Here is a 24,775-nt window from a genome sequence, read left to right as displayed (position 1 = left end):
ATTTATCAAAGAACGGGCCCGTGGGCATTTCGCGTGCTACTGTCGCATTCTCGCGCGCTCATGGGGGCTGCATCACTGACGCTGTGGGGGAGCGTGCAGTGTCCTGCTCCTATGCGCTTCTGGGCGGCGGGACACTTCCGTTTCTTTTCTTCTTGTGTCTGCTCCCTCGTTTTTTGTCTTGTCTCACCGGGTACACGAATTCACTCTATTAAGTAGGTTAATTTGAAGAGGGATCCGTAATGGACTTACTGAGTACGCGGACTAAAAGCACTGCCCGTAAGCTATAAAATGTCCGAAATAACCCGATGTCCGTACAGCAGGCTTTAGCCTGTAGTTCTGTGTTTTGCGGTTTTGTTACCCAATTTCGAATTTCGCCTCATCATCACTCGGGCTCCGGGATCCCCACACTCTTGTGGTCCCCGGCCTCGTCCTGGGTCTGGTTTTTCGATTCGGCTATTCTGTGATGATAGTATTTAACTTGCCTCCTGTTATCGTGGAACATGATACACAACTTGCTACACCAATGTATCGGTCTGTTAGTGATATCAAAAGGAGAAAGTACCTTATTGTTACTTATTTGCGCGGGACTTAATTTTCGCGATTTTCGCGATTTTTTGAAAATTGCGAAATTAAAGAGCCGCGAAAATTAATTCTAAACGATTTCTATTGTATTTTTTATGCTAATTACGTATTTTTGGCCAAATCGTGAAAATTAAGTCTCGCGAAATGTTCCTGTTCCATTTTTGCGAAATTAAGTGCCCGCGAAAATAAGTAACAATAAGGTACTACTGCTGAGATTGTTATCATTCTTTACTTTTCAGAACGTGGTGGAAATCCGTCCTTACAGGCGATTCAAGTTCGTTCAGCATTTTGACTTGAGTGAAATGACAGCCCTGCCAGTGTGAGCATTACTGCGGGTTTTTATGTTATTGCACTGACGCTACAACCAATCAGAAGCCTGGAAAGTCATCAGACATTTGACCTGACTAGTTAACTGTTGTTGCAATGGTGTTTTCCCGCCGTGTTTTGCGCCGGAAAGTCGATACGGAATGAAATAGCCTGGCATGGAAAGCTTTCGTTCAAGTTGTATATCGTGAATATACCGCGGAAGACTCGTGAGGAGTGTGTTATCGCAACGGCTTCAATTTCGTTGAAATGAACACGAGAAAAGTTATGACTGTTCGTATTTGTAGCCCCGTGAGGCTATTCAGAGCGTGGCGCGTGTTTCGTTACGCGCGTTTCGTTGCGTACGTTCCGTTATGAATGTTTCCCTACTGGTGATGTGGCGCAGTCAGATGTAAGTTTATGGAAGAAATTATACTTTTAACCATAGATTAAAACAGCAATATTTTAGTTTTGGTCAAAGTTTGTACTTCTACTCTATACAGATCCTCAAGTCTATCACTTTATGTTCCATGTGTGTTAAATAGGTTCCACTTAAATTTTTGACACAACTATTCAGGCTATATAAACTCAAACTGAACTTAGCGAAACTACTCGATTATCATTTTACTTCAACTTTCTTTCTTTAGAATTTTCTGTGGGAACAATTGATTTTCTACTGACTGAAGCAACCTCTTTTTCCATGCAAACAGTAAACACCCAGGGTAGCAAGGAGGCCATATTTGGCCAAGACCCCGATTAGTTTCCGAGTAATGTTGTCCAATCGTGCGCTCTGAATGTTTCACAGTAATTACTTATTTTGGTGTGTTTTTGACCCAATTTGTACCATTGATACCACTCTGGAAAGCTGACTCTTTCAACTTAGATCATGTTCCCGTGTACACGAATGCTAATTTTTAGCTGCATATGAAGGTTCAGAGAACATCAAGTGATCTGGGCCAACAAAGAAATCACAACTTGATAGTTCTGTTAACTAAGTACCGAACCGAAGTAATTCATACACCTTCTGACTTGGGGTTTACGCATTTGAGCCGGAGCTAACCACCTACGGGATTCAAGCACTGTAACCAGGTTTCGCACTAAAATAGCCGTTAAATAGGTAGTAAACAACAAGACTACAAGATCCACCCACTTAAATTACCCTGCCGGTAGATCTGCTGCGCGGTTGACTGTCTTTTCCGCCAACTCTGGACTCTAATTTTACCGAGTAGCTTTTGTTACTGACTGATTAACGTCTTTCTCGTATTTTCCCGGACATTCTTACTTATCGACAATACAATAAGTTCATTAAGGAATCCTGCTAGGAATTCCCCTAACAGTATATTGGAAGTTAATAAGTGTTTGTCACATTTGAACCTAGTCATTCCTCTGTGATTCGCATTTCAGCGCCACTCGATACACGGATTTTTACAAAAGGCGCGACTTTCTCGCCGGAAGTTCCGAGTCCCAACTCTATAGTGGTAGAACCGGCGGCCATTTTGAATGTTCTAGCGTCAGAACTGTACCCCCATTCCAGAGATTATCTTTCTCTTTTCACCTAAATCGAATTTGAGACGAGTCTCGGAGCGACGTTTTCTTGGATCGCTCAGCCTCGCTTTAGTAGAAGGAGAAAAAAGAACTCTGGGATAATGTTACGTTAAAAATCCCGATCACGTTTCGACCGACCCAATCCGCTGGGCCTTAGTCTCTCTCACGCTAACGAGAAGAGCGCAAAGGTCCTGGTCACTAGTGCGAGGGTTACCTGTGATGTCATCAGTTAGTGACGTCAGGCATGGAACCTTATCTCTCAATCTGTGCGCGATTGCGCATTTTTTGTGGCCAAATGCCAGGAAACAACAAACTGCTTACGATGTGCAATCGATCTTCTGCGCTGCGAGAAATCTGGAGGCGGAAACAGGGGAAAAGTGATCTTTCACGAGCGATTTCTCAATCAAACCTACAGTAATGGCTGCTGAGACTGATGGCACGGAATCCCGCCGGATATCCAGAAAGTAATAAATAATAGTTTGTCACATTCAGTGCAATTCAGCACTTTTCAAGTAAAACTGCTAAAAGCACATTTCAATATTTCCGCGGGAAAAGGGGAACAGAACTTAATTAGTTGAAAAATCGGGCTGTAAGGAAGTCACTGAAGCTGTAACGGCGGCGATATATTATATTCTTTTCCTTCCACTCAAGGAAGTCTTACTCTTTTGCGCGCGACCTTCAATGTTTTCATTCACAAAAATAGATACCCGTCTGTCGTCCCTCAATGACCGAGCAATTCACATTATTTTCCGTTTAACCTTACGTTCTTTTTTCACCGCACCTTTCCAATGTTTACCTATCTCAATACTGGCTTGCTACTCGATTAAACTAAAATTCAGAGTTATTTTTGTTTGAGATTTTCGTGGGCTTGTTGAGTAGGATTAAAGAGTTGGGAATTATACCGATAATTAGAATGCACAAGTCACGTCTTGGCCCGTCACGGAACAAGCATTGTGAAAAAGCGACTGTTTTCAGCCTTTTGATGAGTTGATTTGACATTTGTCACTTCAAATTTCCTTCACTTTATAGCGAATTCAAAGAGGCATTCAAAACCCCCTAACTACAATACAAATATTTAACATTCCTAGAATTGGTAATACGTTCATTAAGTTATATTTGGACAGTGGTTTTATCATATCGTATTTAATCTACAAAGTTTGGCAGCCCTCTTGATTTTGTGCAGTGTTTCCAAATAACCTAAACCTAAACCGCATTTAAAGAAAATTGTTTATAGTTGCCAAAGAAAACAAAAAATACCTCAGCGAAGTTTCATCAACCAGCAATTTTGCTTCATAATAATAAAAACATTACTTGTCAAACTCGCTTCCTTCATTCGCTGGTTAATTGCGGTTTTGTCCGATCGTTGACTTAGCAAATTCCATGTTTGCTCAGAAGGAAAATGTTTTGTCCAAACAAAACAAAGACTCTTTTTAATGGGCTTGACCCTGCATACCGATTACGGCCTTTTAGGCACCAACTTGTCTGTGTTTTGGCACACCCGGTTACGGCCTTTTAATAGCTGAAGCTCAATCAATGGAAAACGCGTCGTTTACGTCTGTTCCGCTAGCAAATCGCAAAAAACTAATTGTCTTAATAATTGTAGATGAGTAGAGTTATATTAAGTGCCTGTGTGCAAATCGCTAAATATACTTTTGCGTGCCTACATTCGCGTTTCCGAAAGGGGAACTAATTATGTTGTATGAAGTGGATAACTGTTTTTGTAATACCAGATGCTTCAGCTCGTCGGAAAGCGCTAGAAAACGCGTTTTGCAACAGTTCTACTCGAAGAGATATATTTATGCTTTATCACAACAACTTGACATCTAAACACATTTTAAAAATCAAAACACTTAATGATGTATTTTGACACAAAATTATGTGTACAGCCTATGAGTCGAGCAAACAAACCAGGCTTTCAAAGCTGTCGTCTGAGAAACCAAGTCAGATTTACATGATGATAAAGTTGTTATTCACTGATGCATAAGATGACGGATTATTTTTAGGATCTTAATTCTCAACGGAAACTTTTTCGAACATTTTTCCTTACACTGCCACAATTTTTTCGTTTGTTTTCCTCGTAATCGACGGAAATATTGCTTAGGTTATGTTGTGTGTGAGTGGTTTAATTCTATGAAAGACATAAACGACAACAAACTATTGTATAAAGACGGATGATAAATTGGACATGTTCCCGCTATCTAAAACAACGGATGTGTAGTCCCGAGTCATTTTGTCAAAACCACATGAGGTATATCAAGAAAACAATAACATTTAATAAACATTTCTGCTGCTAAAGCTCGCAAATTTGATGTTTTCGTGTAGAAGTTTCTTCGATTTCCTTGGTTACGCAGTCAACCCAATGTAAACATAAAGTTGCAACAAATTGTAGCAATTTAGATGGAGTTCGATTTCTTCAGTTTTCTTGGCTTTGAAGTGGGTTTTCCAGCTTCGAGAGCTAGCTAAATTCGTTTTGTAGAAAAGTTTCCTTTTTCTGGATATTCTGACTTTACTGTTGGAAATATAAACGAATCGTTTATTTAGCACCTGTACTGAATAAACCCCGAAAAGTGGCCTTTGACTGTAATTCGACCCCACCGGAAATTTCGTCATCCCTGATTTGGGTGACAAACCCATCTGGTCGGAGCAATATTTTCGTAGCTGATGCAGCGGCTGACACGCATTTCCTTTGCTTGCCGACTGGGTCATGTTTTATTTTGCCATTTATTGGATGTAATATATATTTTTTTGTTTTCATTGGGGTGGTATTAAAATGTAGTCTTGCTCTTTCTTCGTAATAACGCAGAATTATCTTACTTAATATAATCCACTTGATTTTTTTCTCATTTTCCGCGCTAAGGATAAATTATGATTATGTTACCGCAAATTAACTAGCTAAGCTGTCAGTCGCGGAATTAACCCATTACCACCAAAGTAGCAAGTTGCTGACTTGCGGCTCTTGATCAAAATGTAAACTTCGAGGGCATGAGCATGATCTTTTTTAGAGGGGGTGGGAGGGGGGTTTATCGCACGCTTATCAAAATTAAACAATGACGTCATCAATCAACTTTTGAATCGATTGCGGAACAGTGCTTGAGAACGTGTACATGTGTATGCGTAAACCAGGGTATAAATTCAAGTAAGCTAAGTGGTTGAATGAAGTCCGTAGATGAAGTAATTCAAGTTCACCATTTGCGAAATTGCAATTTGATCGGTACGGTCCCACGGCCAGTATTCTGGTGCGCGAGAAACGCGGAGAAACCTTTGAAAAGTTTAAATTTGTAACAGTATAATTTTATCCCCCCAAGTCAGTCAATCAAGTGAACAGTGGACTGTTCGAAATGTTTATTCTCTCTAGTAACCGGACGCGCGCTACAGTTAATTTTGGTTCCTAGGACATGTGAGAATTTGGAACTTGATCAAGGCAGAATTCACCAAGTGATGAATTTTTTTATTCTCCCCACATGTTTGCTTGAAAATGTAGCAATATTTTGAGGAGAATATAGTTTTGATCACTCTTATGAAATAAACTGTTCAGTTATATTTTTTGTTAAAAAAAATTAATGAGGCAAATCTTTCTACATTTGTCTTGCCTATGAGAGCAATATTTATCATGATATTGTAGGACTTCTAATTGCATGGGTGATTATTAGAGATGATGTGAAATTTACCTCGTAACTCTCCGCTAGTAAAATGTAAGGTATCGCATATCCGCCCCCAGTGAAGGTGGACAAATATTATTTCATTTGGAAATATCAACGGCTTCAATTTCTGAGAATGCATGGTATTTGAAATTTTTATAGAAAAAATGGTATTTGTTCTGGTTGGACGAGAGAATCAATGGGGCTGTTTTTTCACCAAACGAAACTGTGTTTTTTTTTTTTTTTTTAAATATCGTTCTAGGCTAAGATTACTACTAGCAATAACATTTATTTATAATTTGCTGGTAATACTTAAAATACGGAAAACTTGTTATTCTTTTCAAAAAGAAAGAAACCAGAAAATATATATGAAGTGTACCTCTAAACCCGTAAAAGAGAAAAATATTGCATTTGTAATTAAAAGGGAGTTCTAGCAAAAAATAGCCCTGGCGATTTTCAACGTTTGTCAATATTTCCTGAGTAAAGTTCCTGAAGCCAGTCGTGTTTCATGCACGACTTTTCATTTCCGCGGCAAACCAACCAACCTAGCACTTGACGTCTTGTAAAGACCGTTTCAGTTCATTCGGAAGGAAGCGATTCTTGGTTTTCATTAAAACGGTTAGATTGAAAAAAAAAAATCGTAGTCTTCGGCAAAATTAGTTCATACAGGGTTTTTTTTTTTTCGCCGTAAACACAAAGTACACTCATTAAACTGAGTTCTCTCTTTTTCGAAAACGCTTTTCAAAACGAAAAAGAACACAGGTTGTTTATTTTGGTAAAAATAATGATTACCTTGGGTATACAGTTGTAAGTAGGTTTGAAAGTTTGCCACAAACATTGCAAAATATTTAATGATCAATAAAAATAACTTTGTAGCCGATATTTTATATAACCACTGGAATATAAAATTTAGTTCCACAATGCATCACCCACCATAGGAGAGAATTCATAAGATCACTGATAAAACGACATTATTTAGCAAGTCTAAACGCACCCCACAAAAAATATTGTAATCACCAACTCTCAAGGACTTTTAAAGTGTCTGGAATTCAAATCTAATCCTTATTTATGAAATTTTGCGAGCAATTAATTTTGTGATTTATTTATTTTTTTAGCGCCCGGTTTTCGCTAAGTTTTTTTTCGGGTGCGCCTCGCTTTCAACTTTTGTATTCACAATAAAGCAGCGAAAAATCACATCGAACGACTCTGCCGTTGAGTTTCTTTATGTGTGTTTTAAGTATTAAACAAAGTAAATATATAAGTATGTAAATCAGTTAATATTTCTTTTTAAAAATAATCCTTGTATTAGCCCGGCTACGTGACACGACAACTGACCGGAAAACCACATCGCGCGAAAACCGGAAATGAAGTAGTATTGCCCTCGGCACATTCGCGGCTTCCGCTGGTTTTGCGAGGGATATTCAAAGAAAGTTCCACAAAGTACCACGAAACGTATCTACCTCTTTGCAGATCGACAGAATCTTGATTTCTCAACGTAAACAAAAAGACGCTTATGAAAATCAGAGACGACAGAAACGCTGTACACGAATGACCGACTTTCAATACACTCAGACATAAAGGAAACCTGTATTAAATTACTGAATTCTTTCTTATATGCAGATTTTAACAGTTTGGTATTTTGCCCGAAGCAAGTGCTAATCGTTTTGAATGAGTTTTTCTCTGTCGCTCTGTTGATACTTTTAAACCGTCTCGCTAAATCTTTCAAATCCACAGAAATCCAATATTACGTGGCTGAGTTCGAGTTTCAGTTCGTTTGCCCCTATCACGTAAATCCCATCACAACCATGACGTACTTCGACAGTGAATTTTTTTCAATGATCTGTAAGTTAGCGTGCGTGCAAACTTTCAAATTTCTTCTTCCTGCGAATTATGTTTTGAGGGATTGTGGGTGGTTTTACACGGGCAAGGAAAGCGAACATGAGTTGTGACTAATCACCCATGACGGAAGTGCTGGATAAAAACAAACCAAGCACGGATAGTAAAACTCCAACGAAAGCGTCTTAATTAGTTTGTTATATTTTACTGTCCGTCAACAGTTCGACCCTGCGCTAGTTGATAAGCGTTTCTGTTGGCGAAACACTCTCCGATTTCAACTATATCCCGAGGCGATGAAAGAGCAACCTTCTCGCTATTGGTCGAGCGCGAAAAGTATCATTTGATATTCCGTTTTTAGTTCCCTGCGGTTGGCAAGAATTCAATAAGGTGGCTTCACGCATGCAAAACTTGTAAACTGAAACGTTTTAGCGCCCGACCTTGCGAAAAACGACCCCTCAATGCCTGGCATAATTGTCGCGAAAGTCGCGCCAATGTTATTGCACAAGCGCCTTTATCTTTACGCGCACCGCCCCCCATTCGCAGCAGCGACGCAAAGGCACGGATTCAAATCAAAACACAATTATTTACAAAATTTAGAGGAACATTTATTGAATTGCTTTCCAAAAGACCGTTCCTATCCTCAAAAACAACTTTGGTTTTCAAATCAGACGTGCGCTTGTAACACTCCCAACCTAGTCGAATATAAATTATCTACGTTTAAATTACGTTCAAGTAAATAGGCGATATATTAAAGAATTACTCTCTCTACCTAACTGTAACAAAAATTATGGATTTGATTCGAAATTCGGTAACAAAATAGCACTTATCGCTTGGTATTATAAGTTAAATAAATAATATATTAAATAGATAGGAATATTAAGGGAGGATAACGAGAAAAAAACGACGACCATATAATTTTAGCTTCCATTATTCACAGCTTTACAATATACAGTGGTAATTATTGACCAAATATAAAACGTGTACGAAAAACTTACACTTAGGAATTTCGTGTTTAACACTAGGAATTCCGTCGATAATTTTCTTTTTGTTTTGTTCGATAAATAGCTCTAGGACCTATAGAAACTGCTTGATGCATATAAATCTGTGCTTAGTCCCGATCATAAAAATATGGTTAATTATATAATATATATATATATATATTCTCGTGCCCTATTTTGACGTGAAATAATAACTGATTCTCCAGCGTTTTGTTGACTCGATCAGTCTTTAAATGTTAAATTACAAATCTTGTGTACAAACGTTAAACTACTAAAAGCTAATTTTTACAAACTCATTCCGGCAGAGAGATTCTGTTGAAGACAGGCAAACGCTTTCGGCTCCCCAAGCCATCGTAGTCTGGCGGAGTCAGGGGCAAATCTTCGTCTTCTTCATCTAATTCATCCTCTTCGTTCAATTCTAATCCAGGCGAAAACACTCCGGGAGGACTACCCATCGTCGGCGAGAGGACAGGAGAGAAATCTTGGGCTTGCGATGGGAAAGTGAAGACGTTGTTTGATGCGGGAGAAGGAATCGGCAAAGGGCTTTGTATAGGACTTCCCAACGGGCTGTCGTCGTTGTAGAAAGATAGCGGAGAAGGAGAAGGTGGAGTTAGTGAAGTCGGCATTGGCGAAGTTGGCTCAGTAAGCGGAGGAGAAGGAGGCCCAATAAGCGGCGATGGAGGAGACATTCGCGAACCGTTCATCATCATGGCGGCTCTTCGTTCCTCGGCGTTGTGAATAAAATGGCACCTCGGTCCATAAGGGCAGAATCCGATGGTGTGAAATGTTCGGCACAACTCAGTTTTGTATTTCGGATGGCGACTAAGCGAACGCAATTCGTGAACGCCGTGCGCGAATTGGCACTTATCACCATACTTGCAAGTGCCGTTTTCTTCGAAAGGACGACATAGTTCGGTCTTGTAGCGGCTGGAGTTTGAACTTGAACGTCTTCGCTCCTCTTCGGCACTCAAACTCAATGAGCGCTCTCGTTTGTTTGGCGAGCCACTGCCAGTCAGCGTGATTAGGTTAGGCGAAGATCGAGAACTCGAAACAGACGTCGAGTGTCTTCTTGGCTGGCCGATAGGAAGTGGCTTTCGTTCGCTTCTCTGTCTCTGCTCAAAGGCCAAGCCAAGGTTTCTGTTATTCTGCAAAGGATAAACGATTAATATGTTTACGTGAGATCATAGCGCCAAAGAGAGTTCAAAATTGCTCTTAATCACCTCGCACAAAGAACCCTACTTTAGGGACATCGCGAAATGAATAGAAACGATTGTTTTCGCGCAAAAAGAGAAAACGACACGAGAAATTACCTTGTAAAGCACGTCATTCACGTCATAGAACGCGGAGACAAGGGCCGTGGACATGTTGCCAGCTTGACGAGTCTAAATAGACTAGCGCTTCCCGTAACTCCGATTGCCTTTTTGCTTTTCCACCGATTTGCTGAACTGTGATAACACACGAATATAAAATGCAAACGTGAGAGGTGTGTCATCTTAGTGTCAAAAAGATAATGATTTCTATGGCAACATAATTATCATAGACCACGTGGTGGGGGGCTGGGTTTTTGCAACTAGACGCGTTGGCTGTCTTGTCAAACGCTGGAAACATTCCTGACTAGTGCTTCAGTGAATGAAACACGTATCCAGTCGTTTTTTACTGGCTAGAAGTGTGAGGAAAATGCACTACGAGCTGAATAAACGAGATCAAAGAACAGACATAAAACATATCCTGCTCTCGTTCTTTTGTTTACCGAAGCCAATAAATGCACTATTTGCGTCATTATTCACAGCAGGGTTACTGATTGGCTCTCACAACAAGGCCGTCAATCAAAAAAGACATTGGAAAGCGAAACAAACATTCGTCTGCAACGACTCCAGCAATAGTTTCCTATCCCGGGAGCGTGTTTTGCTATGGTAATTGTGTATTTCGTGAGTTTCGTTGAAATTTACAACATATTGGCTTCCTACACGCGATCATTTCTACCGAAGCGGAAAAACAAAACAAAGAAAACGTTCGCTTCTATAGAGAGCGATGATCTGTGTTTGACACGTGATCCCGCCACGGTTAAAATCCTCGCAGACAGAAACAGAGTGGAGCTGTCAGAGATTTAAATAAAAACAAACAGAACCTTTCCCGTACCAAACTCTTTCTTTACAAGTATAATCGAACTTTCGTGCCTTTAGGAAATGTTAGAGACCTTTTCGCACCTCGAACAAAGCATTCGTTCTTTCATGGTCCACTTATCAAATTAAACACTTTTTAAAAATCTCTCGAATCGTCATTTCAATGGTATGGAAATTTAACGCCGCAGTTACTTAAAATAGAAATGAAAGCAATGGTCTTCTTGTTATTGTTCGGCGTGTCAAATCGGCTTCTCAAAACAAAGTAAAAAGCGATTATTACGAGCTAAGCCAATCAGGTTAGAGAAGATGTGTCAAAACATTCGCAGTGTCAGGTCGCACAACTGAAACACTCACAAAGCCCTGAGAGCTCCTTCTGTTTTTATTCACCGACTGTTGCAACATTCTGTCTCACCGCACAATTAAATCAAATTAAAACGTCCGTGCTTCGAGCCATTGTACGGTTGATCGCGCTGCACTAAGGCTGTTGCTAATTTCGTGTCGAAAATATTGGGCTCGCTTCTCGGAGACGAATACCGTTTGAAGTGAAATATGATCTCCGGAACTGAACGATAATTCGATTTTTGTCCCTGCACGAATAAGTAACTGATAAGATTATGTCGTCAAGCGACAGGTTGTGCTACGGTGCTTGGGTTTTGCATACATTCACGTCCCCATTGTTTTTCAAACAGAAAATGGGTTTGTGCCGCAAAAAAATAACAACAAACCAAGGCGCAGGAAATATAGGTGCTCCTGCTAGCACACGAAAGCCCAAAATAGGTCACACGGATTGCGCATGACTGGATATTGTGGCTGTTGGAGATTATTCTTGGCTATGTTTTGAATTCGAAACTTCAAAATAGAAGCTATATAGCAAAACAGTTCAGATATCGGGTGATTTACAATAGTAGCTGCCAGGCACAAAGGAAATCGGTCCGCGAGGTGCGCGATCGAATACCGATGCAATGTCTACGAAATGTAACGGGAAGTTTCGATCAACCTAAACAGATGTTTATTATGCGCAAAAACATGGAACATTCGTGCAAGTACTTCAACGTATCTAAATCGTCGTTTTACGTAACGCCCCCTCCACAGATGCAGTAAACAAAACATAGAGGTGGGGCGACTTACGTAAGACGTAAAAATGACTGACCCATGCATCCGTGACACATACACGTACGGTACATCCCTGGGGTAGAGGGTAGACACTTGCCCCCTCCCCCCTCGCCAGTTTTTCGTTCAGGTAAATGAGAGGTTTGAAATCCCCAAAATGAGCCATAGAGCTTGCCATTTAGGTACGAAATTCGAAATAGGGTACGGTTTTGCCTCCAGGTCGACTGAAACTGGGTATTTTTTTTTTTTACATCTTGAAACAAAGAAGAGAAAAGAACTAGAGGTAGCCAGAAATATAAAATTCAATAAGTTTAAATGCGATTTACTGCTTCAGATAATATAGTTATATTCAAACGGCTGGCCGGGTCAGGTCTGAAAATAAGCATGGATTTAGAAGGTCAGGTACACAACTGGATACGGAAAATGGCGTATTTCTGGGTGCAGAAGGGTGTATTTTGCAAAAACTCCCTAAAGTTTGATTTTGCTGAGACAGGACAGGTGGCTTGCTGCTAGACCCTTTATATACATTGTGCTCGGCGACTTTTTATCGTGGGGATACTCCCTGCTAGTGAGATAAACGGGGAAGCTCCGCCGGAAAGAGGTACCTTTTTCAGGCTGTAGGTCTACAAAATAAGGATTTCACGAGTTGGAGTATACAAAAGGTAGGGAAAACTTTCAAAATATCCCAAACATACTCACCGAATGGTTGATTCATTTACGTATTTTGGGGGCGAGTGAAAAATGAAGAAAAGAGATGCAGTATCCCCGGTAATAGGTGTGTGGAAGGGGTATACGAAAGATTTGCCTTTTCTGTCAAAAATGATAAAGAAAAGAGTAAGGACTTAGACCTCGGGGCGGAGCCTCCCCGTAAAAAAATTGCTGTATAGCCCATGGGCTTTTTAACAATCAAAAGCAAGGCTGATTTAACAGTAAAGGAATATATAGCCTTTGAGCAGGCTCACCTTGGGGCACGCATGAGAGCTACACGGCGTCAGCGCGCCTCTCCCCGCCTTATCGCTACGCTCACCACTCGCGCGTGCCCAAGGTATATTCGCGCGTGCCCCAATGTGAGCCTGTTCGCAGGCTAAGGAATATAAGACAGCTAACATCTCCAAGCCCACCACAGTCTCAGAACATTTCCTTGCTAATGATCATTCTGCTAGAGACATTATACTTATTCTATTCGAACTCGTTCACTCTAATTGTGACAGTGTACGGAAAGCTAGGCAAGCATACCTCATCGATAGAGGTCGCACTCTTGAACCTCTTTGCATGAATGAGAAAGATGGGCTGTAATGCTATTCTTTCCTTTTATGTCTATTTTGGTTATCGTGTTACGTATTTTTCTATTTCTAGTTCAAATTCCTTATGTAACGTTTTTGTTTTCCTATGTGGTAAGCCTTCATTTAAAATTAGTATTCTTTATGTTATTAACAACATCCGAATTTGCATGTGTACAGCCGTCCCGGGACAGCTGTACGCAGGCTACGTCCGAATTTACCAACAAAAGTACCGTAAAATTCCGGTTATAAGCCCTGGGCTTATACAAGTTCATAAGGGGTTTTGGGTGGGCTTATAAATGGAGGGGCTTATAACCGGGAGGGCTTATAAGCGGAATAAAGAAAACGTTTTAAAACAAGTCACGGCAGTGTTGATAAAAATGCGTTTTTAAGCTAAATAGTCATAATAAAGCAACAGTTCGCCCTGTTCAATACTGTCATCCAGCAGAGGGGGGCTTATATCCGGGGGAGCTTATAACCGGATGTATTTTTTTGTCTCCAGGTAGATGGGCCTTTAACCGGGGGAGCTTATAAACGGGGGGGCTTATAACCGGAATTTTACGGTAATTTACTCTACCCTGGTCCTTAGGCACTTCGGCAGGAATCATTGTTTTTTCTTTCCTCAACTCATCACCACCACGGCTAGCAAAATAGTCATGCTGGCTTCCAGAAACTAGTTTTTGGTCTGACTACTTTTTAACTATTTTTAACTTTTTATACTACTTGCTAAGTCGTATAAGTAGAAATCAACGACAGACCTTGAACTAAAATTAAGTTTACTCTGCAGTAATATATATGTATCCTTCGCAGCCAGAATATAGTCTCATAACTTGACACATAAAAAAGCCAAAATCATGTACCACTGATTAACACGCACGCATAACAATATAATACTGTATGCGTCCCCCTCCCGTCGCCTATGCTGTATGACATTCCTTTCCGTGTTTTACACTTTGATAAAGCATGTTTTTAGCCAATCAGAAAGCGAGCAGAATACGGAAGAAGTATTACGAACATCTATACGGTATAACCCCATCGATTGACATCCTCTTAAAAAGGACCACCTCGATATTATGGCTGCTTTCTTTTGTCTTACACTATCTTACACAATCATTTCGGCTAATTGGAGAACCTACCAGATTTTGGTTGCTTTCCTGCGTGGTCGGATTAAGGGCATGCTACTGTGATCAAATGACGGTGAATTGGACTGTTGTATTTAACAAGAAGCTATATTAATTTTGACCATCAATGGACCAGCGAAATATCTAGTTTCTTAATATAGGAAAATGACACTGACTCAGTTTTTGTTCGAGCTAGCCATGCTTAGTTTCGGATGCTTACTGGTCTTTTGGTATAATTATTTTTCAAAAATACGTTTTAATACGAATACTGTAATCTTCTTTTGGAAAATACTGAACTTTCACTTCAATCCAAATCACATCTCTGGGCAAAACATCCTCCAATTATATATGAACGTTTATTTCACGACGCATCTCCAAACCAGAAGCCCATTCTCGTTAGAAACTTTTTCAAGACCGTTCAAAATTTCCTTTAGCGTTTAACTTGTCCCTCGCCAAAAATAGCTGGCTAAATTCAGAGAAAAACAGTAGCCATTTTGAAGCCGGTAAAAGAGAAATTTTTCGGAAGTTTACAGTACTTAGATTCGGTTTTTGGTTAATATGAATGTATGGATGATAAAACCAAATTAGAGAACAAAATAGGTAGGATAAGTAAACAGGTCAGTTTAAATAGCCTGCGTAGCTCGTAGTATTGGATTTTTAAAGCGTGCACAAACTTAACTACCGATTGAACGCGGCTGCGCCGCTCGTTGTCACGGCTTCGCCGCTTGCTTGTGCGCGCTTTAAAACCAAGAGAAAATAAGCTACGCAGGCTAGTTTTAAACTTTGGAAGCCATTGGGAAAATCGTGAATAACTAAGGTGTTTGGAAAGTACATCCCCCATTTTACAGTATTTTGGCACTGTAAGCGCACAAAGACAATTCTATAACGAGCAAACCTTACCAAGACGCTCTTGAAATGTAGCAAACCTTCCTTGATAGTTCTCAGAGTTTTCCGATGACGTCAAAGTCTTTTAAATGATAGATTTTTATACACTCGACGCTATAAAAGTCCAGTGATCAAGTAAAAATCATCGCTATGTTTTTCCACTACTTTGGGAATATATACTGAGTGTCATAAATTTTGAAATATTGCTTTTCTCAGAAACACTAAGGAAGTGTAAATTCACTGATGATGCTTTACGTGGACATCGAACTTTTTAAGCTACGGAGAATATTTTGGGAAAGTACATCCGCAATTTCTCAACAACATATAAAGCCCTGTGAACAGCTAGCTGACACCAAAGTGACGCTATTTTATTTTCTGTTCACTTCAGAAACTTTTAGATTCTAGCTGCTGTATAAAAGTCAAGTGATTGATTTGATTTATTTTTCCATACTATTTTTGGAATACAAGCATACTTAGCACTCATAAATTTCGTAAATGCTTTTTTCGGAAACCGGCGCTGACGAAATGTAAAATCATGAAACTTTACACGAACATTACAATATAACTTTTTTCAAGTATATTTACGGTGGAACGGCCCTGTGAGACTCAGCACAATTTTTAACAACGTGCTGATAAAAACGTTAGCTACTTCAGCAAATATATTCTGGGATATTCCGTCTGAAAATGTTTGCTCCCGCGACTTCCGCCCGTTTTCTGACAGTAGTGTTTTGTGCGATTTATATCTCGACTGAAAGGACTCTTGAACGCTAAAACGTTCGGCTATTGCTGTATGGTCCTGTATGTCCTGACTGTTTTTAGAAGTTAAGCTAAATAATGGCTGTATTCCGCGCAGTAAAGGTTGCCTAATCTTTATGTCGCTGTCTCTCATACATGCAGAAATTCTGTGAATTCTTTAAGTGCAGCTCATCTTTAACAGAAATTGATGTGTCTCGACGTGTTATCTTATGGAAAGTGCTTTGTGTAATGTATATTATTAAACAGGTCCTTACGAAATGCCAAGATTAATCAAAACATTGTAAGCAATCTTAGCTAATTTTTGTGCATATTTGTGAACAATCGGCATGTCGAGATAGGAGTTAGTAAGGGTGTGCGCCCGCAATGCCAATACCGGCTCATATACGGTTGTTGAGAATGCCAAGAATAGTACTGACTGACGTCAGAAGATTTTCATAGAATATACAGTCAACTCTTTCTAAAACGGACACCGTCGGGACCAGCTCCAGCTGTCCGTCTTAGAGAGGAATCCGTCTTATAGGGAGTTTATTTATAGGGAGTTTTTATAGGGAGTTTATTTATAGGGAGTTTGTTTACTGACAACAGTAAAATGACTGAAAAAACGGCGAGGATGGGGCCAACACCAGGTGTCCGCTTTAGAGAGTCGACTGTATCAGATTTTGGGCATTTGAAAAGAACGCTATAAATGGCATTTCAGGCAAATACATATAACAGCTGCAAGATATGTCGTTTTCTCTTATATATAAGAAATCGGTTTACCAGCACTCTCTCAATCACTGGTTTTCAATTCAAAACTGGCAATAAATTCAACTTACAATCTTTAATAAAAAAGAGATATGTAAAGTAGTTGAAGTTTTTTTCTCCCCGGCCAAAATCTTTTAAAACAATACAAGCCAAACCCGGTCAGAAAGTGGGAACTTCGTGTTTTTAGTGACTTTCCACAATGACTAGTTTGTAACATACATGATCATGAATTTTTATTTTGGCCAAAGTAAGCAGTATGGACTTACTAATAAGTCCATGTTATTTGTCGAGAGTCTGACAACTGAGAATTGGTCGAACGTTTTACTGTCAGCTGGGAAATGATGAGATCTGTGAACTACACAATTTAATAATGGCTAAGAGATGGACTGAAATGTTACCTGATTGCTGAGTAATCGCCTAAAATTTAATTTATAACTGATATTCCTGCCCCCCCCCCCCCCCATTTTGAGCCTCAGTGTTTAGTATGTTCTACTAAGTGATTTATGTAGTTCTTTGATCTTCCCTATCGTTGGTCAAAGTGTAAAACAAATTTTATCGTTATTCCTATTGGTAGACTAAACGGGTAGTATTTGAGAGGGCTCATTTCGGGATTATAGTTCCTACCATTTGGTCAGCATTTCTGTGGTTTTATTTTTCGTTTTTCTTTTGCTGTCGTTCACGTCCGGTTCTGTCTGGCCCTTCGGTGAGGTCGGCTACTTGCATCGCTCCACCGTGTTTCGTTTGGCAGACCGCTCACGTCACCTTTTCCCTTCAGGATGTTCCTCCAGATGTCGAGCATTGACATTTTGACACTCTGTCGCGGGATTCGCTGATTTTGGTCTCTGTCTCTGTTCAATCTGTTTTACAATTGTGGATAGAAATAAATTCGGCTATAAATATTGATTTTTGAAGACGCGCGGACACAACTTGTAAAGTTTAGCCTCAATTCTTCAAGTTGCAATCCAATTCCATCGTAGCTAGCCATCCGCAGCCAAACACGCTAATTAACTGTTTCAGCGCACTAATATAGCAATTTGTAATTAAAATGGACCATTATTACATGTACTAGGTTTCCTTAGCACGACACAAATATAAATTTTGACTAGCACTGTTCAAAAATCTGTTAAAATCTGTGACGAAGCCCCTTTAAAAGGCGATGAAACAATATTAAGATTAGATTTATCATCAGGGTATTTTACTTCATATGTGGACTGCTAGAAAAATAAAAAAAAAATAATGAAAATTTGCTGTGAAAGCATGAACAACTCGTCCAAGATTCCAAGAACTCGAAAGCGACGTTGAATTCATGCCGTACGCGCCCATGTACGCACAGTATAGACGCACAGCGGACCTATTTTTCTGGTCACGTGTTCAGCTATTCAGCGGCGTATATCGCTGGCTAGCTGCTGTCATCCGCCATTTTCCGATTTTTCCACCATTTCTCTTTGTTGTGGTATAAACCAATTTTTAAAGTGTTAAAATCATCTTTGGTTGACAGTTCAGCTCTCTGTTAACGTTTCGAAAGAATGAAGTGTCACGTTGGAGTTATTTGGTAAATTCTTGGATTAAGAAAGCATTCAAAAGGCGAGAAATATTCATTAAAAGACGTTGTTTACATGAAAGGCAATTTGGAAGACAGCTGATGCAGAAGACATCATGTCAAGCGACACTTTGTGGAGTGATCAATCTTCGGAACAAAACTCAACTCCTGCTCCAATCTTAGAGAGCACATTAATAGGGGGAGCAGAGGATCATGTCATTGTTAAATTGCTGACCGCCAACAACTCTTCTTCTTCGAATGAAAGCGAAGTTTTGACGAAGCTTCTGACGGGCTCTTCAACACCTACTGCCATTCCAGTTGCAACCACTATCTTGTTAAGTAATGTCCAGGCTCAAGGCCTGCGGAAAATTGAGCCAAAGCCAGCAGACTCTGGAACTGACAATGAGAAGTTTGATGCTGAAAGCGAAGCCAACGCATCTGGAAGGTAAATCAAAAATTCAGAATTTGGGTTGTTCTCTTTTTGAAGCTACCTGTACAAAATTGTATTGTAAGAGTTATTTAGAGTGCTGCTTTTATGTATCAAATTTAAGAGAATCTTGATTGTAATTTAGCACTACATTTAATTCAAAATCTCCAGCTGTGTTTGTTGCATAAGTATGAGCTAAAGCCTGGTTTATATACTTGTCAGAGATACAGCAAACTGAAGCACAATCAATGCTAGTGTGAACCAAGGTGAAATGAGCACTAGTATAACCACAAGAAAAAGAAACATGTTGCTTTTTTCATGTGCTTATGCTTATTTCACTAGTGTTGTGCTCATTTCACAAGCAAGTGGTAACCAGCGTGAAAAAAGCACAAGCACAAGATTTGGCTGTTGACGTGACCCTCCTTATGCAATGTTCATCAGAATTTCTAAAGCACTGCACTTGCGTATGTTGTCTTGTGCTTATTGCAAGTGTGAACATCCTTGAAGTTATGCTTGTGTTTACCTCACATGTGTGAACCAGTCTTATGCAGATGTCAAATTTTGATATCCACTTAGGTCATCAGGGATGGCTGAGCCGGGGGGGCTGGGGGGGCCCCCCCCCCCCCCCCTTTTCCCAAAAAATAAAGGCTTACTAAGAGAAAAGTCTCTTAAGCCCCCCCCCCACTTAAAGTCACTAGTCAGCTCCCCCACCTGGAAAACTGCTCCGCTGTCCCTGGTCATGTTGTTAAATGCACCAGGTTTTTTCATGGTTCAGGGCTGTCACTTAGGGCTGGGGGCCAGGGATTTCCCCCACCTACTATGAGGATAACCATGGCACTGGCTACTTTTGTACAAAAAAAATGAAAATAGAATCAAAAGAACTTCCTAGCAGTCAAATTTCCTGCCCACTAATTGCATACATGTGTATACCCTGCACTTTGACATCTTAGTGACAGCCCTGATAGTTGCAACTGACATATCAAGACAAGATCTTCTAGTTGATGATTTTTCATATTCTCCTCATCTGCCTGCTTGACATTGTATATTCTAAGGAGAAAATAGTTTTTTATCACTCCTTGGAAAAACAAAAACAAAATTGGCAGTATTGATTGAGAATCTTATGCTGTAGTGTTCTTTTTCTCAGACTTTTGGGTATAAATGCCACAAGAAGAGGAGTCAAGACATGTCCCATCTGTATGAAGAAGATTGGCTACCGTTCAAAGCAGTGCAAGTTTTGTAGTCCCACCAAACCAAGAAAGAGATCAAGAAAATCTCAACAAAGTAAAGACTCCAACAAGGAAGACGGAAAGGATACCTCAAATTTGGAGTTGGATACCTCCAATGTTGATGTAGTAGTGATGGAAAGTGAAACTGAAATAGCCACGTCTGAGATCTTGAACAGTTCAGAAGATGCGTCCAAGCAAGTTATGGAAGATTCTGAATCTGTTACGGCAGCAACTTATGAAGAAGAAAGCCAACAGAATATAGCTAATGTCGAGGGTATACATGTAGATCCAGACACAGTCACACAAAATGACAGTGAACAAGTGATTGGGAAAAAGAATTACCACACTAGTCTGCAGGATTTAATCCAGACTCTCCTTGTACAAAATCAAAGCAGCAGTGTTTATATCACACCAGACCATCAGGTAGAGACTGACAAACTAAGTACGGAACAGCAGAACTCTAATCAACACGAAGAGCAAGACGGCAATGAGGAGATGGAACGGCAACAAGAACAGACACAAGTTTCTACTGTCCCTGTTAGTGTGGGTTCCACTGGTCCTGTCAGTGTGGGTAGCCCTGAGAATGCTTATGATGCAAACTCTGTGGCATTGTTCTTGGGACATCTTGCACAACAAAATGGCAAGAAAATAAGACCTGCGTTGAACCCAGTGATTGACAATAATCAACCTGGCACAAGTACGTCTAGTTTGATTGGAGTCAAAACCAAACATGTCGTTATCGAGGATGATATGTCTAGCCAGGCAAAGTACAGGAAAATAAGACCCAAGTCATTTGATGAAGGCCAAACTGTTCTTGAAATTCAGCCAATTGTGGCATCAACTGTCGAGGAAGACATGACTGACAGCATTGCTGAAATGAAGCCTACAGATTCTCAGTTAAGGTAGGGACTAGTAAGGGTTAATCTTTATTATGGTTGCCTGAACATGAGTTTCCTGCTTGATAATGCAGGAAAACTCTGCATCCAGGCCTAGTGGCCCATCAGGATTGAGCTTTTTCCTGTTTCCCTTGCATGGAATGATTAAGACTCAGAGCTTTTTTTTTCTGGTCAATTGTATGAGTAAAGTAATATACAAATGTTTTTCTTTTAGAATGCTTCCTGGAAATGCAACCAGAAGAGGGGTGATGCCTTGTCAAAAGTGCCAGTGTTTAATTGGCTGCCGTTCCAAGGTGTGCAAGCACTGCAAGTCTTTATTAAATGAGTCAAATCCTCCGTTTAAACGCAACAGGAAGCTTTTGCGACAAGCAATTCAGCTTCACATCCCATGTAACTCTGCAGTGGCTGTTTTCTCAGTAAGAAGAAGCAAGGCTGGACCAGATCACAGGTGTTTTGTTTGGTGTGAAAAAAATGACCCAGAAAACAGAATGCGAGATGTGTATTCATGCGACTACCCTCCTTGTGTAACAGCAAGGGAACTAGGCAACAAGCCTATGTCCTTCCTATGCGAACATGCTAAGATTTCTCGTACTCAAGGATCAACGAACAATTCAAGAGTGCTTGAACTTAATGAAGAGAAGTTATCAAGTGAATTTTTAAGTGAGGAGGTTTCCAACTCATTAAAGGAATTAAACAGGCAGTGCATCAGCAAAAATGTTCCTCTAGTACAAGGTGTGTCTGAGAGGACTTTTGTTGTTGTTGATCAACTTCACACAGATCAGGGCAGTAGTCTAGCAACAGATCTCATTGGCTTTGTACATGTGCGATTTGAAAGGACGAAAGTCAGCGGCTGTTGGCAGACTCAAGTGTTTTGTTCAGGGAGGCCGTGTATGGCGTGGAACCCTGTCTTCAGTTGCGTCACCAATAAAGGGACAACTGCGCCAACTGTGCTACGATCAGTCAACTGCATTCACTATTCAGCGTGTCTGTGGGGAGTAATGTCTGATGAGAAACTTGAGCAGGAATTTAAACTGTATCTTGAAGGTGCTAAAGCTAAAGTAAATAGTACTGATGTTCCCTGAATGACCATAACTTGTAGTAACATGTACATTGTTGGGTTCCTACACAGTTTTGAAGGTTTGCAAACAGTTTCATGGTAGATCTTATGACCTGTTTTTCCAGTCACAAAAATCATCTGAAGTTTTGTCTAAGCTTGATGATTGTCTGTTAATTAACCTTTTCCCCTTCTAAATCCAGCCTTTAGTCACTTGTACAAAACAGGAAATAAATGTAGCTTGGCTCTTACGAGTCAATCAGAGACATCCTGAAATGTGACCATTCATATTTATGTTGAACAGTGTTCAGCTTGGGTTCCAAAACTAGAGTTTGAAAATGCTTTAAAAAATTCCAGCTTTCCCTTCCAAAAAGAAAAGCAAAACTTTGCTTGCCCAGGGCAGTTGCAATGCATGCTTGTTAAAGTTTTTCTTTGACAACTTGCCTGGGTCCGTGTCTGTCAGGCAAGAGAGCTTGACAAAATTGCTTGCCTGACAGAAGAATCTACTTGTCCTGGATGATTAGATGGCACTTTTTTCAAGCTAAAAGTTTTTCAACCTGTAGGTTGCAGACTAATTTTTGTATTTCTTTATGGTGGTAGAAAGTGTGATGGTCTCATGTAAGTGTGTTGTCCTTCAATTCTAGAAAATGGGTTCACCTGGCAAGGTCTTTGTTGTTTCTGGTGTCCTTTCACTTGCTCATCTCTTTTGACTCATACTCTCGAGGTTTTACATGTAGGTTTGTGGTCACCATAAATGTATTGTAGGGACATGCTGACAAATTGCTGGGGGTGGGTTCTTACAATGGATAAGCAGTACTCCTAGCTGTTCCAAACAACTGAACTTTGAACTTTAGCAACTTATGCAACCTGATGAGAGGCTCGAACTACGCAATTGGATAATTATGAATTTTGCATGCAAAGCTGTGTATGAACCCCAGTGTTATGAGTTAAGCTTAATGTTTGTCTTACAGTAAGAGTAATATATAAAGTATTTCAAAAGATCAAAGTGATAATATTAATGTAAGGGATGCTACACGTATTGACCAAGATAAGCAAGTAATCTTCAGAACCTTTAAATCTTCAACTCACGTTGTTGGTTGTTTTTTGCAAAAGTGATCAGTTTACAGAGTTACCGGTACTTTTGAAGATCATTTGATGTAGTTCCAAACAAATCATGTCTTACGGTGAGGGGGTTTTGATTGACCAACTGTAATCATATACGCTGATGTTTGCAAACAGGCTGTTTCTATGAAACATAAAAGTTCTGCTACTAAAAAGGAAGGTGCCTACTCAATTTCAGACCTGTATGGTACACAAGGTACAAATTTGAACCTCTATCAAAAGTGGCATGTTGTAGACCTTCTAATTTATTTTATAAGAAAGCCCCCCGCAGGGAGAGATTTTTAAAAGCCTCTAGGGGGAAAGTCAATAAAGTATGTATGTATGTATGACTTAAGTATTTCAACAAAATTTTTGTGAGTTGAAAAAAATTAATACCATGATTACATTTGTCAACTGTTTTTGCCTTGTAGGCCACTGCCCGTCTATTACTGAATCTTTTTGTTTTAACCAATTAGGAGGAAGCCAAAACCACAAACTCACCATTATTTATTACGACCTGAGTTCTGTGACTTACCCACACTTGACAGTATTTGCATGTTTTTTGTTGCAATCCAAGAATTATTTGTTGATTACATTACAGTGTTAGGATGAGAATTAAATCTACTGGGTAACTTTAAAATATCAGTTAATTCTAAAGGGTCAGTTAGTTCTAACAGTTCGTCTCTGATAAGTGAGTTTAAAAATATCCACCTTATAGATTGTTACTCGACCCTAAAATGGTTCAGCATTGAACTTCATAAAGATTTGTATGTTTGCTATTTATAAACATCAGCTTGAAATAGCGCTTAAAATTAATCACCTCTGAAATGGTGGCATTAAACGTTGCATGCTTGTTGCTGAAAAACTGTTTGTTACTTGTTTGATTGAGTGAAATTTCTTGTGCGATCATTTGGCAGTTTTGAGCTAGATTGCTGACTTGCATCCTATTGAATGTGTAGTTCCATAAGATATCCGTCTTCCCTCAGGGAAGGGATTTTTCCTAAGACCTTCCCCCCCCCCCCCCCCGTCTGGAAATTCCAATATTAAGCTTCATACATTTCCTTAAGGTCATTGCCCTGTATTGCATTGCGCATCCTTACTGCGCAGAATTTTACGCGTAATAAGCGCGCGGAAAATGGCGGTTTTTTTCTACGTGGCTTAGTCCGCGAGAGAAGTAAATTGTCGCTTTCTCGTAAACGAGTCTGGTGACCTATCAATTTTTTCTCATATTTTGGGTGAAGCGATCAAGTTCTTTCTGTAAAATGAAAACAGATCAATTCTTGTGTTTAAAAAATAAATTATCGCTAAAAACGTGTACTTTGCTAGTACTCGCAGAGGAATTTTAACGGAATTATATGGAAGATACAAGGTCTTCCTGCTCCTAAACAAATCTGGTGATCCCCCTTTTTAGTGCAGAATGCACTATTGTGATGGTTTGGTGGGTTGGCGTTTGCTAAACCCCTCAGGCGCTAAAGCACTATGGTGTAAACTTTTAATCACCATAATTATTTCTGTAAAGGGGGAGGGGATGGAGAGCACCTGACCGTGTGCCCTTGGTAAATCGGGGAGTACATTACGATACTTATAATTTAAGAACTCAAGGTATATAT

The 24,775-nt window shown here is 39.9% G+C and overlaps 3 protein-coding genes across 3 annotated transcripts in view; 2 read left to right on the top strand and 1 right to left on the bottom strand.

Annotated features, from left to right (window-relative positions):
- Nucleotides 1-1,353, top strand: part of LOC144634626 (DNA repair protein RAD51 homolog 2-like) — a 12,396-nt gene extending 11,043 nt beyond the window's left edge. Inside the window, exon 10 of the mRNA XM_078493643.1 lies at nt 822-1,353. Coding sequence (XP_078349769.1) covers nt 822-874 — 53 coding nt within the window. The 3' untranslated portion in view covers nt 875-1,353. The remainder of the gene's footprint in view (nt 1-821) is intronic.
- A 7,131-nt stretch (nt 1,354-8,484) lies between these two features.
- Nucleotides 8,485-10,372, bottom strand: LOC144634659 (uncharacterized). The gene is made up of 2 exons (XM_078493679.1): nt 10,213-10,372; nt 8,485-10,047 (listed from the first exon to the last, which is right to left on the bottom strand). The coding sequence occupies exons 1-2, from the start codon at nt 10,264-10,266 to the stop codon at nt 9,196-9,198; spliced, it is 906 nt and encodes a 301-aa protein (XP_078349805.1). The 5' UTR covers nt 10,267-10,372; the 3' UTR covers nt 8,485-9,195.
- Nucleotides 10,373-18,325: 7,953 nt separating this feature from the next.
- On the top strand, nt 18,326-22,734 carry LOC144634844 (uncharacterized). The gene is made up of 3 exons (XM_078493885.1): nt 18,326-18,906; nt 20,033-21,016; nt 21,225-22,734. The coding sequence occupies exons 1-3, from the start codon at nt 18,578-18,580 to the stop codon at nt 22,090-22,092; spliced, it is 2,181 nt and encodes a 726-aa protein (XP_078350011.1). The 5' UTR covers nt 18,326-18,577; the 3' UTR covers nt 22,093-22,734.
- The last annotated feature ends 2,041 nt before the right edge of the window (nt 22,735-24,775 follow it).

Source organism: Oculina patagonica, chromosome 13 (genome assembly GCF_052425735.1).
Source record: "Oculina patagonica isolate OP01 chromosome 13, crgOcupat, whole genome shotgun sequence".
In the NCBI taxonomy this organism is placed as follows: domain Eukaryota; kingdom Metazoa; phylum Cnidaria; class Anthozoa; order Scleractinia; family Oculinidae; genus Oculina; species Oculina patagonica.
The sequence above is the reverse complement of the archived record's forward strand: the minus strand, read 5'-3'. Positions and strand labels throughout refer to the sequence as shown.